Source organism: Neodiprion virginianus, chromosome 5, assembly GCF_021901495.1.
Source record: "Neodiprion virginianus isolate iyNeoVirg1 chromosome 5, iyNeoVirg1.1, whole genome shotgun sequence".
Classification (NCBI taxonomy): Eukaryota; Metazoa; Arthropoda; class Insecta; order Hymenoptera; family Diprionidae; genus Neodiprion; species Neodiprion virginianus.
Window position 1 is genome coordinate 27,945,155 of NC_060881.1, and position 16,729 is coordinate 27,961,883.

Here is a 16,729-nt window from a genome sequence, read left to right on the forward strand (position 1 = left end):
AATATTTCTGTAGGCATTTGTATTGCTGTTATAGGGTCGGCACGCACAGGGAAAACCCGGAAGTCACAGAATTGCGCGATTAAGACTGGAATTTTATGTTCTTAGAAGAAATTAGCATCTTTTTTATAGCTCTTCATAAATAGAACTGTATCGGTTTTGTTAATTCGAGACAAAATTTAATATTACTTGTTATCGATACTTACCGTTTTTTTTTTTTTTTACGAAAATTACAGCTTGTTATTAGGAAGTAGATTTGAGTAAGCTGGCAATTGGACGATATTAAAAGTACTGTCGGTTTTAAGAAATGTGCCATTATTAAATAGTATATGATTGGAAAACTCCTATTTTTCAACTAGAATACCTGGAAAAGTCGGAGAATTTCATATTCTAAGAAACGTCCCAATCCTAGGACGATTATAATTTGAGGAAATGTCGACCACCTTTAAAACAAATTACGTTCGCACGTTATTTCTTAGTACCGTAATATTTAACTTTTTATTATACGAAGTCTATTCATTTATGCTCCGAAGAGATTTACGTACATCTACATTTTTCTTTTCTCATTTTGAAGGAAGTTTAGTACTTTACACAATCGTGTGCTCATTTATTTATGCCATACTTTTTCAAAACGTTCAACTGTACTAAATTGAGATTGTTATTCAATTTTCTTAAATTCGTAGGTAGAAGACATATTATTATACTATCATCATTGTTCTTATTAGATGAATAAAGTTTTACAATACAAAATTAAATTCGGATCTTTTGATGTGATAAAATAAAAACAGAGAAACAAGACATAATTATAAAGAAACTGAAACAATACTCAATTCGAAATTACTTTGAATAATCATGTAACAATTTAAAAGCCTAACTATTCGTTAAACGGGAATCCAGACAACTTGAAAAATTCAAATTTTCTTTAACATACAGAATACAACACATAAATCTTGTATACTTGAGATCTTGCAATCTTATTCAAACTGAACTTATTAAATTTAAGGAATATATTAATTATCCTTTCGATTCTAATCTATTCTAACCATTTCATCTTCCGCGAAGCATGCTTCTATGCGAAAAACTTTGAAATTTATACAAATGCATTGCGTAGTGTAGTAAGTAATTTATATGATCAGATGCGCTGATTTTGGAATAGTGACTAACGCACCCCATGATTCCAACAGATTCATCACTTTATTCCAACGCAAAGAACTTCTGCAATAATTCTTCGTAAATCGTCATATCTGAGTCCAAAAACACACAAAATATAACCCGGTTGATCTGCAAAGAAGAATTAAAATTATTTTCAAGGCAATCAGGCATAAGGTAACAGGAATTTTCAGCATATGCAAGACATCTGTAGATACATCTACCTCTGTTTACTGTATGCAAAATCGCAGATAGATTTTCGCTAGTTTGAAGTAAATTTGACCTGAGATAGGACTTGAAAAATTCTTACAACATTGTCGTGGTCTTCTAGGAACTTTTTTACTGTTCCCAGGGCGACTGCAGCTGCTTTATATTGCGGGAATCCGTAAACGCCGGTTGATATGCAGGGAAATGCAATACTTTTAAAACCATGTGTTTGTGCCAGCACAAGGCTCTGCTCGTAACACTTACTAAGCATATTTGGTTCCTCATCCTGAGGTCCGACGGTATGGATTACGTCTGAAGAAGAGAGAAAACAGAAATAAGATTAGAATGAAAACTTTATGTAATTAGATGATGGAAATATCTCCTTCAGAATAACTGGACTTTTACCAACTATTTTTGTATAATATAAAAAAGCCTTGAGCACAAGTTGGATATAATTATTAAAATTTTGTTAAAAAAGGTCATTTCATCAATAATAAGTTGAATACTAACAATTAGCTGGGAGAGCATAGGCGCCGGTTAATCTAACTTCTCCAACCCCACAGGGCGCCATTGTCATAGATTCTTGCTTGAGTGTTGGACCGGCCATTTTATGGATTGCTCCATCAACTAGTAAACAAGGATATAATAGTAAGATGCATTTGTAAACATAGACATTGATCTATTTAGTCGTATCAGTCCAAACCTTGTGACTTGAATTCAACTAAAGAATTCCTTACACATAGGCCCTTCATCCATAGAAGTTTCAGGAAAATGTACATACCTCCGCCGCCTCCCCGGAGAGAACGATTGGCAGCATTCACGATAGCATCAACTTCAAGAGAAGTGATATCTCCAATCCAAAGTGAAACTTTTTTTGCCAAGTCATGTTCGACTATTCCAACTTCTTCCCAAGTCGATTTCTTCATGCATGACTTATTACTGTTCCAATATTCAAACCACGTTGGAATTTGGTGTAATGTAACCACATTCTTATTTGCAATTTTTCTGTACAATGCTCGCTTCTCCTCTGATGGCATTGAGAGGAATTTAACTGTTCAGAATTGAATGGAAACATTTTAAAAGGAGTTGTTTATATCTATAAATCATATCTTTTATCAAATCAGCCCAGAAGATTATATAAAATCACTGGCTATTTAAAATTAATCGTCGGCTCGAAGTAGGGACCGAACAACTCTTAAGAAAAAAAAATAGTCTTTGCAAGACAGAGAATTTATCATTGAGCAAAAACAATAAAAATTTGATCACGGTCAACAATGGTCCGGCTTTATAACGAACTAACAATCATAAGAGAATATTATATTTCTTGTATTTTGGTTAATAATTATATGTAAGCACTGATTAATGTCAAAGAAAATTGAAGTTTTTACTGCAATGATATCATTTCGAAATATCGTTTTCAAGCTTCAAAGCTCTTGTAGTCTATATCTAATCGCAAGAAATAAGTTATTGCATTTCTGATTTTAGCCTAACTTTTGTGCAAAAAAGGAAAACGGAAGATTGTTTCTGTCACACATTGAAATGAAAGTGTTCGAACTGAAACAAGTAATTGTTTATTTATTTATGTATCTCACGTTTCTCAACCTCAAATGGCATTTTGATATCACCGGTAGTTGTGGACGATTGTTGAGAATAACGTTGTAACCGCTGGACTAGAGCTGCCGGTGTAAAATTTTTTGCCAGGTACAATGAACGTGTTTTCAACAATCCCTGCGGACACAGAATACGTTCAAGCCGTTCAAGAGAAAAACTTTTGTTTTGAAGACAATGTTATCCTCCACTTTGTTTATTTACACTTACTTTGCTAGGGAGCATTGAATTTTGGAGGTTACACCAGTCCCCTGACACACACGCTGCTAAAAGTGGTTCGCAAAATGTCCCTCGATTCTGCCGCCAATCTCCACCACTAGTGCGCGCGGTCAGCGAGGGCAGCGAGCGTGTCAGAAGTCTACTAGCGCCAGGTAGAGGAACTAAAAAACGGGGAAAAAACGCGTACAATTTTTTTATATACGAGCAGTGGTGAGTGTCAGGGGGCTGGGTTACACTCTCCCCGTATACACAAGGTATCAAGAGTTGGGAGTACTAAAGTCGAACTTTGGAGTGGAAGTCGCTTCGCGATGAGATGAAATATTAGATCGGCCATATTGGTAGGAGTTTGCGCGCCATATGCAGACGATGCAAACTACACTGTCCCGTGTTACGGCGTTGAATTCAGAGAGATTCAGTCAACGGTAACAAATATGACGGGCGATATAATTCCTTTATTATACATTACGCAATTATAATGAATAGTGTATTCAAAAGAATACGATACTAGTGATGCACATGTTAAATAATCAGTGATTTCAGTCTTATATTATTAATTTAATTGAAAATTTGAGTTAATCTTAATATCGATTATATATGAATGTAGATCAAGTATTTACGAATGTTAATTCAAGATCATTACAATTAGTTAATACTGTTGTGTTGAATGTAAAGAAATGTTCATAGGCATAGAATCATTGGGAGACTGTAATCATCGTTCAGATAAATAGGAATTGTATTTCTTGCAAGTCTTTTAAGCGATTGAAAAGTGGATCGCCATTTATATCACTGAATGAATTATGAAATAAAAATCTGAATATATACTAGATAAATGAATATTCATTGAAATACCATACTCGTTTCCACACCACCTTGCGGTAGAGTATGTGGCGCGTTTTTTTTATTGTGGTATCCCCAGTAGGCCTAATCCACAGCGTAAAGATCGATCTTGCAACTATTCTCCGTGGACGTTAGTCGTATTCTTCCAACTTCGCAATCATTGAGCATGATCACGAAATCGATAGTAATACGCCTTGGAAAAAAAAAATATGCGTAGTACAGATGATGGATTAAATGTTGTGAAAGTATTAAGGTTTAATGTCATCTGCAATTTTTCGGATTATACTTGAGGACAGGAGTCCACGACCTGAACACGAAAACTAAAACAGGCACCCAACTACTACCAAGTGAACCACTGTGTTGGTACAATAGTACCATCTGCAGATATGAACACACAAACGCGACAAGTAGTTGGACGTCACCTCGACAGTTCGAACGGTAAATATATCTGTAATGAAGTGAATTGTCTAAATAGACGTCAACGATTGTTGAGGTATAAGTATTCTTAAAAAAAAAAAACTGAATTAGAAAACATAGGAGAAAAACGTTTGTCATTCAATTTAAAAACACAATTATATTATCGGCAAAACAGATATCTCCATTGAGCTCTCGCATCTCAAAGATGATCAGCTGCTCAGCCCTGCACAGCCTTCCTCTCAGCCCGCTGAAGATGCGATGCTCTGCAATGCTGCGCTGCTCTGCTGCGATGCTCTGCAATGCTGCGATGCTCTGCAATGCTGCGCTGCTCTGCAATGCTGCGCTGCTCTGCAATGCTGCGATGCTCTGCAATGCTGCGATGCTCTGCAATGCTGCGGTGCTCCAACGAAGGCTAAGCTAAGATGCCAGGACTGCAACTACGATGCGAAGACCCAGGATTGATGAGAATGCGAGAATCTCAACGGAGACGAATTTGCTCTGACTGGTGATTTGTCTCTATGAATTAAATAATAAACGTTCCTCCGCTTACCAATTCTAATTTAGTTTTCTAAAATAGAATAATTACTGGAAACACTTCAATCAGTTTTTAACAGCAGTTGACACTTAATTATCAGTCTACGATTACATTACAGCATTCGAACGGTCGGTGTAAGATCCAACGGTTTATCACGTTGTTTGAGCCGATACAAACATGGCGGAAAAAATACTTCGCAGTATGTCTTTCACCATGCGTATTACGTCTCGTTTGTTAGTACATATCAACAAGATTTTGGGTTACCTGTTCGTAGATGAAAATTGGGTTGCCCATTAAAAGAAGACCCTTTCCTTCCTCGATAATCTCCTTACCTGTACAGGAGAATATCGCCAAAATGAAGAAGCGAACGACCCTCGGAAGGAATCTTCCACCTATCACGAAATGGCCAAGTGAGCCGTATTCGAGACCCCAGGCCACACCAATTGCTTGGATTTTTGTTGTGTATATTTTACGTTTTATATTTTTGGAAAATTGAGTTATTTTACGTGTATTTTCTGTAGCGTCTCGTTTATGACCGTCAACGTCTGATTTCTGACCACTTCTGACTCTTTGAGCTGAGTAGCAGGGTTGCCAGATAAATAGTACGGCACGCCGTCAAAAGGAGGCGCAGAGGTAGCCAAATATAACCAACCTCCCAACACAAACAACTCCTACATGCATGTAAAAATGTTACCACGAGTCTCAAATGACACTATTGGCGAATATATAAAGCAGAGAGAAACCTTATAAAGATTAGGTATTATACTACAAAGCGCAAAATCCGCGCGCCTTTTTTTGGGGCCCTACTCTGAATTATTACTTAACCATCGCACGTATCAAAAAGTCGCGTTTCCTACAAGTGCATATTCACTTTTTAAATTAAATGTAGAACTGATCATAAAATGATTCCCCATAGTCTCTACGTAGGTATATAAATGTATGAAAGACTAGAAAACTTCAGAAAAAATTGAAATCTCACAAATTATCCCCGTGCGATGAAAAATAATGGATGCTTTAAAAGTTTTAAATGGGTATACCCCACTTTTCACAGGTGGACATGAAATCAAAAGCAGGCCATAGAAATTAGCAAAAAGATGCAAAAATTTTACGCTCAATTTCGTGTCACATATTTGAGGAACAGGATTTTTCACAACCAGCGATTTTTCTTCATCTACATTAGCTTTGAATTCAATTTTTTTTTATCATCTATGATAATGGGCGGTGTTTGTCAAAGGAAGACACTGAGACAAGACATGAGAACTAACGCTATATTGAAACGCAAACAAGCGGCGATGCACCTGATTGTTTAGCAGATGAAAATATCAGTTGAACTGTAAATTAGTAAAGAGTTCAGATTAAAATTAGTCATAATGGAGACTCCAGACAAGCTATTCTAATGTAAATGAGAAAAGAAAACTTGGTGTTAAGGTTGGAAAAATGTCTCGTATTTGAACAAATTCCAGAATAATAGTAATTAGAAGACAACTAGCCACAAAATCAATTACCTAATTGAATATTATTCTACTGCATTTTTTATTATAATATATCGTGAAATTAATACGATCGTGACGTTTTTTCTATTTTTTTTTTTTTTTCTCATAATACAATCAAATTATACAGGATGTGTATTTTCATTTTTATATATCATAAATAGACGCCGTCGCCGCCACCGTCGTTTCCGTCGTCGTGGGTTTTATATACCGCTTTTACATAACCTTCGCAGGATTGGGCATTCTTAATATTCATATTTTTCCTATCAGTTTGCATTCATGTAAGTGTAGTGGTTATAATTCCGTCCTGCAAATCGCTTTAGCTTCATTCAACGTTTATAATAATAATTATTAATATTACTTCATAATGATAATATTATAATTATTAATATATATTATTTTACACTTATTTATTATTATTATTATATAGTATAATATTATAATGAATAATCAATTGTTATTATTTTTCTTTTTTGCGCTCCATCGGGCACGTTGCGATGTAGACTGCCCTTCGATCTTGGCCCTAATACATAATTATATGCTTTTACAGAGCTGCATCATCATCGTCATCATCATCACCACCATGATCATCACCATCATTACCATCATCATCATTATCATCATTATAATCATCATCACCATCATCATATTCGTCGTTTTCGTCGATAGTCATAATCATCATTTATTTTAAGTATAGTTATTATTACATTATTAGCGTTTATTTACATTACCGCAAACAATTAAGCCGGTGCAATTATTATTATTAATATAATATTATTATTATTATCATCATCATTATTATTATTATTATTATTACTCTCAGCACTTGCACAGGTGGCAAGTTGCAGGTAATTATATTCACTAGAAGAAAGAGAATAAAAACTCTTGGCTTATGCTTTTCATTCACGATTCTTTTTCATTCTCCTATTACTTCAATTATTTATTTTATAATCTCCAGTCAATTATCACCATTCCTTCTACCATGATAAACTGCCTATGATAGAAGATCTGAAACAACAGTAAAAATATAAAACATTATTTTCTCTGAATGCTTTCAACATACATATATATAAAATAAAGATAATAATTTGAAAGACTAAGATTTCCATGAACACAAGTTTACCAGATTAGAAATAAATATCGAACGATTCGTAATTATGTCAATTTCAGAATTCAAAGTTTACTGAAGTACGAGAAATCGTGATTTGGTTAATAAACAGAATGAAATCCGCTTGGACAATGGTATTTTGATAATATCATAGAACTCCAGACAAGAAGCAGAAAGACATATTAAATATTGCATGGTAGATAGTTTGAGATATTACCTGGTACTTGATTGTTGTCCTGGGTTTTGTTATTCCCAAAAGTATCCTGGAGGAAGGGGTTGGTATTATCATTTGCGTTCATTCCGGTGGTAGCCGGCACAAACGGATTCGCCAAGGGATTGAAAGCTGTAGCCGTGGGATTTAGATTTGAGTTGATAGAATCTTCATTTGCCAGCTTGGGCGTCAGGTCAAGGATAGCACCGCTACTCGTATTACTCATAGTGTCAAACTCCGACAGATCTAAGAGGTTGTTCGTCGCGTTGTTTTGCTTGCTACAAATACAAAAACCAGCAAAAAAGATAACAAATAGCAGATCAATTGTCAGTAGGTAAAGATGAGTCATGAACACAGGCGGGAAAGAAGCGCTACACAATTTTAATAAGTATTCTGCGTTTCTTCTATGTCTACTTTTCCTTTCCATTTTTTTTTTTATGTAATTAATGTCTATTCAACTACGGAGTGCTGTCCACACTGAGTCAGACTTACAATTAATTACAGCTAGTTTCTTCCAAAGTGACAAAGCAAAACAAAAATGGAAGTTTCATTCGCTTATTTCAAGTATACATTTTCTTGAGAAGTCTAATTCTTTCATAATTCAATGCTAAACTAATCACACACACAGGTTCACTCTGTAAAATGTGTCAAGAGAGAGAATGACTAGAATGAAAAATCCATCCCAGGTGTAAGGAAAGAATGACTCGTTAGATATGGAAAACTTCATGTAACGAACAAATACTATGCCTAAGCGTTAGCATACATTCATATTTTTGGACTCCTTTGATAAATGTTCAAAGGAACCTAATTATCCATTGTAAGCCATATTCATAGAAACGTAATATTTATTTACACTAATGAAAATCTACTTCCCCCGCAAAGTAATTTATACACTGACTGATAAAATCTCGACTTTTCTGTATTCGTCACTGCAGTGTAATGGAAGTGAAACAAAAAAAGATATATGAAAAAAAAAAAAAATATATATATATATACACAGTATTGCACGTAGGATATTACAGTAGTAGAAATTCCATCAGTCAATGATCGTAAAAATACCTAATAGGCATCAAGTAAGAAAACATGCTATACGATAGTAATGCGTGAAACTGCAGAGGCGAAATTATACCTACGTATACCTTGTTCAGATATCTATACAACAATCTATTTATGTATATATTTAGGTGTATATGTATACATACATGGCAAAAGTAGACGGCGATATATTGACCAAAAATGAAAAACAGAAAAAAAACGTTTCACAATAGTGGATCCGATGAGAAGACAGAACTGATTGTACAGATAGGCTAATATTACGTATGCGTATATATGTAAAACGAAAACGATAAGCCTATTTACTGCACTCTTGACTGTCCCTGTCTCTGCTCTAACAATATTAGCATCAATTGAACAACATGCATCTCATTTTTTATAGCATAAAAACAGTACTGGTGCAGCTTCTTAATTGGTCAAGCTATCTATAGAAAGTTTCCTCCCAATGTAGAAGAGAATTCTCTCCATTCTCCGCATAGAGGGTTTGTCTTTCAATTGAGGGCTATTCAAAAAGGATTGTAGTTAGATTCAGAAAACGATTAGGAGGAGTATTGACAAGTAAAAGAGAAGAATTGAAAATGTGGACAGTGCAAAGTATCAATATGCACAAAATTATGAGAGTTGTCGAAAACTGGTTAGTTCAGCAATATCATGCATGGAAGAATGAATTAACGATTATTCACTCGTCTTAATCGAATTCCAATTACTATCATTATTTAGATGACTCAGAACCTTTATGCTATTCATCGTTTCTTTTTGTGTCTTTTTTTTTTACATTATGTACACTGGTTATCATTCTATGTATGTAGGTAGGCAATTAGTTGGTTAGTTAGTAAGTTAGTTGGTTAGTTAAGTTACGCTCAATCACCGACCGATGTATGTATATGTGTATTATGTATTCAAGTGCGGAATAGAATAGAATTTTCGTTTATTGTTTAAACGTAAATAACATTAATATGATGAATTAGTTAATCGGCTGCATATTGATCATGACTAATAGATTTGTGGCGAAATTTTTATTTTTTTGTTTTGCTTCATCATTAATTACCTCAGAAAGCAGATCAACAGATAATAGCATAGATCGTCAACCCCCTTCATTGCATTTTCTCTCACTTTCTCCACTCACTTCCAATATGCATCTTTTTGTCAGTAAGAAAGCTTTGCGTAACAAAAAAAAAAAAATTACCAGTGGTTTTAGCACAAAATTAATCAATTTGACATTATATTATAATTCCACCTAACTACAATGGTTTTTCGTTTATACATGTATATATGTGTATACGTGTCTGTGTGTGTGTATATATATATATATATATACACACATACACACACCCGAGTTTACATACTTATATCAATAGTTATTGTAACTATTATATTATTCGCATCTTACATAACAAAATATACATAATTAGGGGGTATGACATACTAGGCAGGGACCAGGACAATATTAATCGAAAGATAATATAGACTATAAGTAGCGATAATATATGTATCAATGCATGTATGTATTTTTGTATGTATGTATATATGACAGTATATGCACAGGTTGAAGGGTATAGCTGTTTTTCTTCATTCTCAGTTTTGGCTAAAAGTCTACGCTTGATGATCTTTGAATGCCCTGTACACGGATATTCATAATCAACCCAACTTTGAAGGAGACAGTTTTAAATCCCAATTGATGTTTATTATTCGAAACAAAAACTGTTGAGTCATTCTTTTTCTATCGAATCGTCCAAATAATTTAACAATTACTAATTAATATTAAATCAGATTTGAATATTGACGCACAAGGAATCGGAAAATACTCGGCTTAAGATTAGATGATCCTAGGGACTTCGTTATTATCAACGTTACAACATTAATACCAACGGTACACAATATGATGAGAATTATTATGGATCGAATCAATTTTTCGTCTCTTTTGCTTATTAATATCATTAATGTTCTTTTTTAAGTTGATAACGTTTGTCATGGTTATGCAGTCAAAATGATTGCTGTATGATTATTACAATAGTTAAATTAGTAAACGTCATTTACTGTATGTAGGTACGCACAAAGCATATCGATATATGTATATTCATAAATAATTGTTGCAACTGATCATTTTTTTTTCTTATTCAACTTTATTCTCTTCTTTCTTTTTTTCACTACTTTTGCGATGTAAGTATGCATGTACCATGTATGCATGTGTGACCTTATTGGCCAACAATATCTCTTCACTTCAGTCGTCAATATTCTTACATGTGTGTATAATTTTATTTATAACAAAAATGTGCTAGTATTAATAATAGATCGGATGCAACGTCATATTTCTTCGTCATTATTATTATTATTAATATTATTATTAGTAACTTCCTAATCATAGAACCACGTTAATCACAAGTGATGGGAAAAGTTATTTGTTTTAAATAATATTGCATAGGCAGTAGTAGTTCCGCAATTGTGCGGCTCTCCCTGATACTTTCACTCACTCATTTGCACACTCTCTTTCTCTCTCATCGTTTAATTCATTGTAAAGAGTTTTACCTTCACATTTATATATACTGTGCATTGTAATAAGAGTGCTGATCAAAAGATGTGATAAAAAAAAAAAAAAAAAACTCAGAAAAATTAAGTATCTAAATGATTTCAGTGTACTTTGGATCTCCCAAGCCTCAAATATATTGATTCCGTGAATCAGTATGAATCTACCATATAATTCAGCGATTCTGAGTTCTGTAATCAAGCTATCAGGTTTCTTCTCTTTTTGGATCTTGCTGTCGAATTTATGTTTCACATGGATGACGGAAGATTTGACTCAGTGTTAACTGCATATAGATTGAAAACGGTTAATCTTCACTTCATGAAAGCCAGCGTCAAGACTTGGATACAATTTTCTATCTCAACTTTATTTGTTCCTCCGTATAAGAATACTGATGATGCATGAAAGAATGTTGGATTTCATTACCTTAGCAGTATTTGAGACAATCTCGTTTCCGGAAAACTTTTTTATACAAAAGAACAAAAGGGAGGACAATGTTGCGTGTGATACCTGCAACTGTATTTTATTCACGTTTCTTTCTTCTTTTTGATATCGGAAAAGCATTTATTCAGATCTTATTGTGAATTGTTTTGCTGAGTTTAGTATCGAGATCGAACATGTTATTTAATAAATTCTTTTTAATGGAACAGCATTAAAATTTTAATCATAAAAAGCGGAAGTATGGGTTACGCATCTTTTTTTACCTGCGTTCCATACTTCAACTAATCATCTCTGCAACAGTTTAAAAAAAAGAAGAGCATCGGAGTATAAGATAGTGCAGTTTTACGATATACTACTAAAAAGTGTTATGAAAAGAACTCCACAGTGAAAAAAATGTCTAAATCATACTTTCGTTACATAAAGTATTGTGTGCACTACAGAGGGAGTTGTTTTTTTTTTTATTGCGCACACGCTCACCTACAACCCGTATTGCAAACTTATGCTCGGTGTAACGAGACCTACTTGGCCTTCTTGATGCACAATCTACTATATTACAAAATAATACGGAATTGAAAATTGGGGAAAAACATTTGTATGTCTCTCAGAATTTTTTTTTTACCGAGTACAGATTATAGAATATCCAATTTCAGAAGAGGAAGCCGAATATTTGAAGAATGGGAGTTAGAATAAAAACTAATGCACCAACTCTCATCACTTCTGTTTTACATTCAAAATTATGTTACGTATGAACCCTGATCCACTAACAATCTTAGAATTGAAATAAATTTTTCCGGAATATTTTCCCGGCTACTTTTTACTTGTTCTGTCATAATAATTCTTCATACGCATGTATGTAGGTATTTCAATTTATATAGTGTACCTAAGTCACCGGGAGATTATCAAAAGAGGCAACAATGACAATAAATACCTATCTAACTATCTATCTATACGTAGTATTAGCAACGATTATTAATTCAAACCTTTTGATTCTGTAAATAAATTTCATTTTTCTTTCGCGTACTTTATTCATTACTCACGTATTAATAGGACGTTGAAATTATCGTTATTTCACACTTAAAACCGAAATTCATGACTTTTTTCGTTAGCTGTTTCTGTGCTGCTGCAACGCCGACAAAGGCCAAATGCCTATGCTTCGCTAATAAATACGAGCATCTCTTTTAACGAAGATCGCCAATATTTTATCTTTTCGTTCATAATATGAAAGTTCTCGTTAAATTTATGAAATATTTTTCGTATATATGTTTTTCTTTTTAACTTCGTTCTGTTCTGATGTAATGGCAGATTAAAAAGTGATTCGACACGACTAAGCGAGATTTTGCGCCAAGTTAAACTATTCGATCTACAACTACATATATTTGCATGTGATAATACTTCAACAGTAATATCAGTCACGTCCGTATTTTTCAAGATTTACAAGCTTCTGTTAACAAAGGATTACTATAATCGCGTGAATCATTGATTGATGATTAATCAATCACACGATCACCAAAGTGTTTGTATTGTCTTTTACGAAAATGATCCATTCGTCATTGTCCAGAAGATTGGTATTTCGGCAGAGCCACTGAATTCCACTGAGTTTTTACATGTGTGTAAATCTTGGCTCAAGAATGCGGAAAGGAATCCTCTGTATGATTGCAGTTACTTTTTTTGTTGAATATTCGAATGAATCGGTAATTGATATAAGATCATTAAGAATATTCAAAAAGAAAAGAAACGTCAGAATATTTTAGTAAAGATTGCAACAGTAAACTTCACATTTTGGACAGCACGACAAGTGTAATTGCTTTGGTATTTTTGATACAGCGATGTGAGCACACAGTCAACGTTTTCTTTTTTTTTCAATCCGTTCTCATCGTATAACATAATTAGCATTAGTTTAACACAAGCTCGCAGTATTTGATGTGCACATAAAAGCACATATCTATATCACGCGCCCTACAAATCTTGTGTTCTCGTCGCATCATCATTTTCATCATCATTATCATCATCATCATCATCATCATTACAACAGCGTCATACTTACACAGAAGCTGCGTTGTCTAGCGGTATTGGTTCGTTCATGAGGCTATTAACGCCGTTCCCATGATTTCCGTGATTCCCATGATTCGTGTGATTGTGTCCGTTGATTTCACCCTCGCCGTTACCCTGGGCGTTATCGATAAGCAATAAATTATTGCTACCGCCGTTAACGCCGTTGCTGTGAGTTCCGTTCCGCAAAATAGTGTCGGGATTCGGAGCCTGAATCGTAGTACTTGATGTTGTTGTTGTTGTTGCTGCTGTTGATAGCGAATTGTGTTCGATGTGAAGAGCTTGCTGTTCCCCAGCAATAAACTGCTGTGTTGCCTCTGATATCAGACTCGCTGTCATTACATCACCACCTTTCTCTCCAGACATTCCTTTGTTATCGTCACCAGGGCTGTCCTCTTTTAGTTTATCTCCGTCCCCACCTTCACCCTGTGTTTCAAATTAAAGCACGAAGTCGGAGATTTTGAAAGATGCCGAAAATGTTAAGAGCGATTTTGGAATGATCCGTATCAGTGGAAGGACTTACCTTTGTCGGTGTATTGGGTTGATTTTTTCCTCTAGTCCTCAGCATTATTGCTTCGACCCGTTTCCGTCTCGCAATTCTTTCCTCTTCCTCTTTCTTCAGGCGTTCAGCCATTTCGATTCGTTGCCTAGTATGGAATGAAACCATTTGTTAACAATGTTTCATTAATGGAAACTAAAGATTATTTTCTTTTCTTCAGTATTTCGTTAGAATTTTAGTAATTATACATTGTAAACAAAGGAATAGAAGAATATTTCAAGTGTGGAACAAAATTATTAACATCAATTTTTTTTTTAATCTGTCCAATTAAATTTCGTAGACTTACTTTTCAGCTTCTTCTCGAGCCTTTTTCTCAGCTTCTTCTTTTTCCAGCTTCTGGCGAGCCTCCTCTTCTCGTCTCTTGCGATCTTCTTCTTCTCGACGTTGAGCTTCCTCAATAGCCAGTCTTAATCGTTGTTCCTCAGCCTGACGAGCTTCGCTTGCCAATCTTAGTGACTCTTCTTCAAGCCGACGCTGCTCCTCTTCCTCCGCACGCTGTCGCTCCATTTCAAGGCGAGCTTCTTCCTCCTGAAAGAAAAAATTTGTATGCTCAGAAATTGCATTCTCATACACGTGTCAGATAGTAACGATAAGTATTAGGGGATTTTCAAGCAAGTCCTATGATTGTTGTTCTTTCGAACTTAATAAATGAACACTTTTGACACCATTATTATAAATAATTAAAATTAAAGTCGGTCATACGCACAATTCTTTGCCGTTCCAGTTCAGCTTCACGCTCTGCTTGCTCTCGAGCAAGTCTTCGACGTTCAGCCAATGCTGCTTTGGCTTCTTCCTCTGTTGTGATTCGCGTTTTAGCTATCATTGAAGCTGTCGGAACATAAATTTACAACTCATTAATTTGTTTTTATTCAACATTCAATTCGAAAGACGAAATGTGTATTTTCATCAATTGAATTACCTGACATGTCGGCGGGTTCGTCGCCTTCTGCATCAGGCTTCAGTTCTGGCTCTGGAGATTTTTTATCCAATTTTTTTTCCTCTTTCTTTTCCTCCTTCTTCTCAGGTTTGACTGCTGCCTGTACAACTGGCGCTACTGGTTCGGGCAGAGTTTGCGGAGCTGAAAGATCCTTAGACGGATTTGAGTCCTTCTCTTTCTCCTCCTTAGGCAGCTCCGGTACAATTGTTGGCTCTGTTTTGACAGGCTGAGCATCCGGTATCACATCAGTCGTCACTTCGGTGCTAATATTTGTCTTCAACGTAGCAGACTCCTGGTTAATCTGGTCAACGATAAGAATAAAATTAGACCAAGTGAGGCTGAGTCGAAATAATTTTGTGAGATCTAATAAGGTGTAATGATATTTCATCAAATATTTGGTGAGTAAACCGGAGCTGAATGTAAATCCATGAAGCTGATAACTTTTCCCTCTTTGGAAAACATTTAATAGAACGAAGAAAAAATGTTGAACATACGTCTATTTTTTCAGTCCCATGGTCAAGCTTCTCCTCGTGTTTTTCAATGATCTGCTGATCACCGTTTTTAATGTCAGTCTGTTCTTCCTGCTTGATGAATTCAGCAACGTGCGTTTGAATAATAGGAGGATGTTCGGTGCCTGGACTTTGAAGAGGTGTAGCTTTCGGAGTTATTCTAGGTGATGCTTTAGTGGATTTAATCAATTTGTCTATCGGTTTCTTGGCTACATTTTCGCCAGCAGTTTTAGGCGTTGACGGTTTCTTTGGAGTGCTGTGAACTTTTGGCAGTGGTGGCTTCGAGTCTTTCGTCACTTTGAGATCCCCGATAAAGTCTGGGAAAAACGATCAATCGAAGATTAGTAAGAAGAAACAAAAATACTGCAGAAAAGCAAACCAATGAACAAACAAAGAAACAAGTGAAATTTATTTCTCACAGTCATATTTACAGTATTCACAATGTGCAATGCGGATGTACGTATATTGCATGACGCTGCCAGTTAATCGCGTTGCGGAAAGAGAAAGATATAGATAAAGATAAGTAAAAGAGAGTAGGGATAAAAAGAAGTAGAGTAGAAAAATAGAAAAAAAGTTTCGAAAAATAAAAAAAAAAAGCTAAAAATAAAACAAAATGAACAATCCAAAATGCTGATGCTAATACGGAAAGATTTCAGATCGAAGGAAAATAAACTATAAACTATAAAGCCGTGCTCACTGTGTCGCTCTGTGACAGTAACACCGGTTCCGGCGATGGAAGCGGGACGTGGACGACGCGGGGTTGTCGTGCGAGGGCGCAGACTGACATTACTGCTCCCTACGCTGCTCCCACTCTGCTGGCTCAAGGAGCTGTGGGGTCGCGACGGGCTGCTCGGAGTCACCTCCCCGCTGCGAATACCTACA

General features: G+C 35.2%; 2 protein-coding genes and 1 long non-coding RNA gene across 30 annotated transcripts in view; all 3 read right to left on the bottom strand.

Annotated features, from left to right (window-relative positions):
* Nucleotides 1-472: 472 nt before the first annotated feature.
* LOC124306152 (macro domain-containing protein CT2219-like) lies at nucleotides 473-3,308 on the bottom strand. 2 transcript variants are annotated; one of them, XM_046766408.1, is made up of 6 exons: nucleotides 3,172-3,308; nucleotides 2,946-3,081; nucleotides 2,135-2,404; nucleotides 1,864-1,980; nucleotides 1,457-1,665; nucleotides 475-1,278 (listed from the first exon to the last, which is right to left on the bottom strand). In XM_046766408.1, the coding sequence occupies exons 1-6, from the start codon at nucleotides 3,184-3,186 to the stop codon at nucleotides 1,192-1,194; spliced, it is 834 nt and encodes a 277-aa protein (XP_046622364.1). In that variant the 5' UTR covers nucleotides 3,187-3,308; the 3' UTR covers nucleotides 475-1,191. The 2 variants fall into 2 exon arrangements, with proteins under 2 accessions (XP_046622365.1, XP_046622364.1); XM_046766409.1 differs by lacking the exon at nucleotides 2,946-3,081 and having other exon boundaries at nucleotides 473-1,278; nucleotides 3,172-3,299.
* Nucleotides 3,309-4,576: 1,268 nt separating this feature from the next.
* On the bottom strand, nucleotides 4,577-5,598 carry LOC124304362 (uncharacterized). The gene is made up of 2 exons (XR_006908160.1): nucleotides 5,234-5,598; nucleotides 4,577-4,950 (listed from the first exon to the last, which is right to left on the bottom strand). It is a non-coding gene; the product is annotated as an uncharacterized LOC124304362 (long non-coding RNA).
* Nucleotides 5,599-6,935: 1,337 nt separating this feature from the next.
* LOC124305014 (ensconsin) overlaps nucleotides 6,936-16,729 on the bottom strand; it is a 77,633-nt gene continuing 67,839 nt past the window's right edge. For 24 of the 27 annotated variants that reach the window (XM_046763941.1, XM_046763950.1, XM_046763944.1 and 21 more), the window contains 9 exons: nucleotides 16,545-16,724; nucleotides 15,833-16,164; nucleotides 15,321-15,639; nucleotides 15,108-15,229; nucleotides 14,688-14,929; nucleotides 14,366-14,489; nucleotides 13,838-14,268; nucleotides 7,785-8,056; nucleotides 6,936-7,467 (listed from right to left, as the gene is read on the bottom strand). In XM_046763941.1, the coding sequence (XP_046619897.1) occupies nucleotides 7,454-7,467; nucleotides 7,785-8,056; nucleotides 13,838-14,268; nucleotides 14,366-14,489; nucleotides 14,688-14,929; nucleotides 15,108-15,229; nucleotides 15,321-15,639; nucleotides 15,833-16,164; nucleotides 16,545-16,724 (2,036 nt within the window). In that variant the 3' untranslated portion in view covers nucleotides 6,936-7,453. The remainder of the gene's footprint in view (nucleotides 7,468-7,784; nucleotides 8,057-13,837; nucleotides 14,269-14,365; nucleotides 14,490-14,687; nucleotides 14,930-15,107; nucleotides 15,230-15,320; nucleotides 15,640-15,832; nucleotides 16,165-16,544; nucleotides 16,725-16,729) is intronic. The other 3 variants (XM_046763930.1, XM_046763953.1, XM_046763956.1) reach the window with 1 other exon arrangement.

Bases quoted from the DNA above. Each gene is read 5' to 3' on its own strand.
- LOC124306152 (XM_046766408.1), bottom strand. The intron at 2,405-2,945 runs GTGAGATACATA...AATTCTGAACAG, and splicing joins GCCATTTGAGGTTGAGAAAC to TTAAATTCCTCTCAATGCCA. The intron at 1,981-2,134 runs GTATGTACATTT...CTTGTTTACTAG, and splicing joins TCTCCGGGGAGGCGGCGGAG to TTGATGGAGCAATCCATAAA.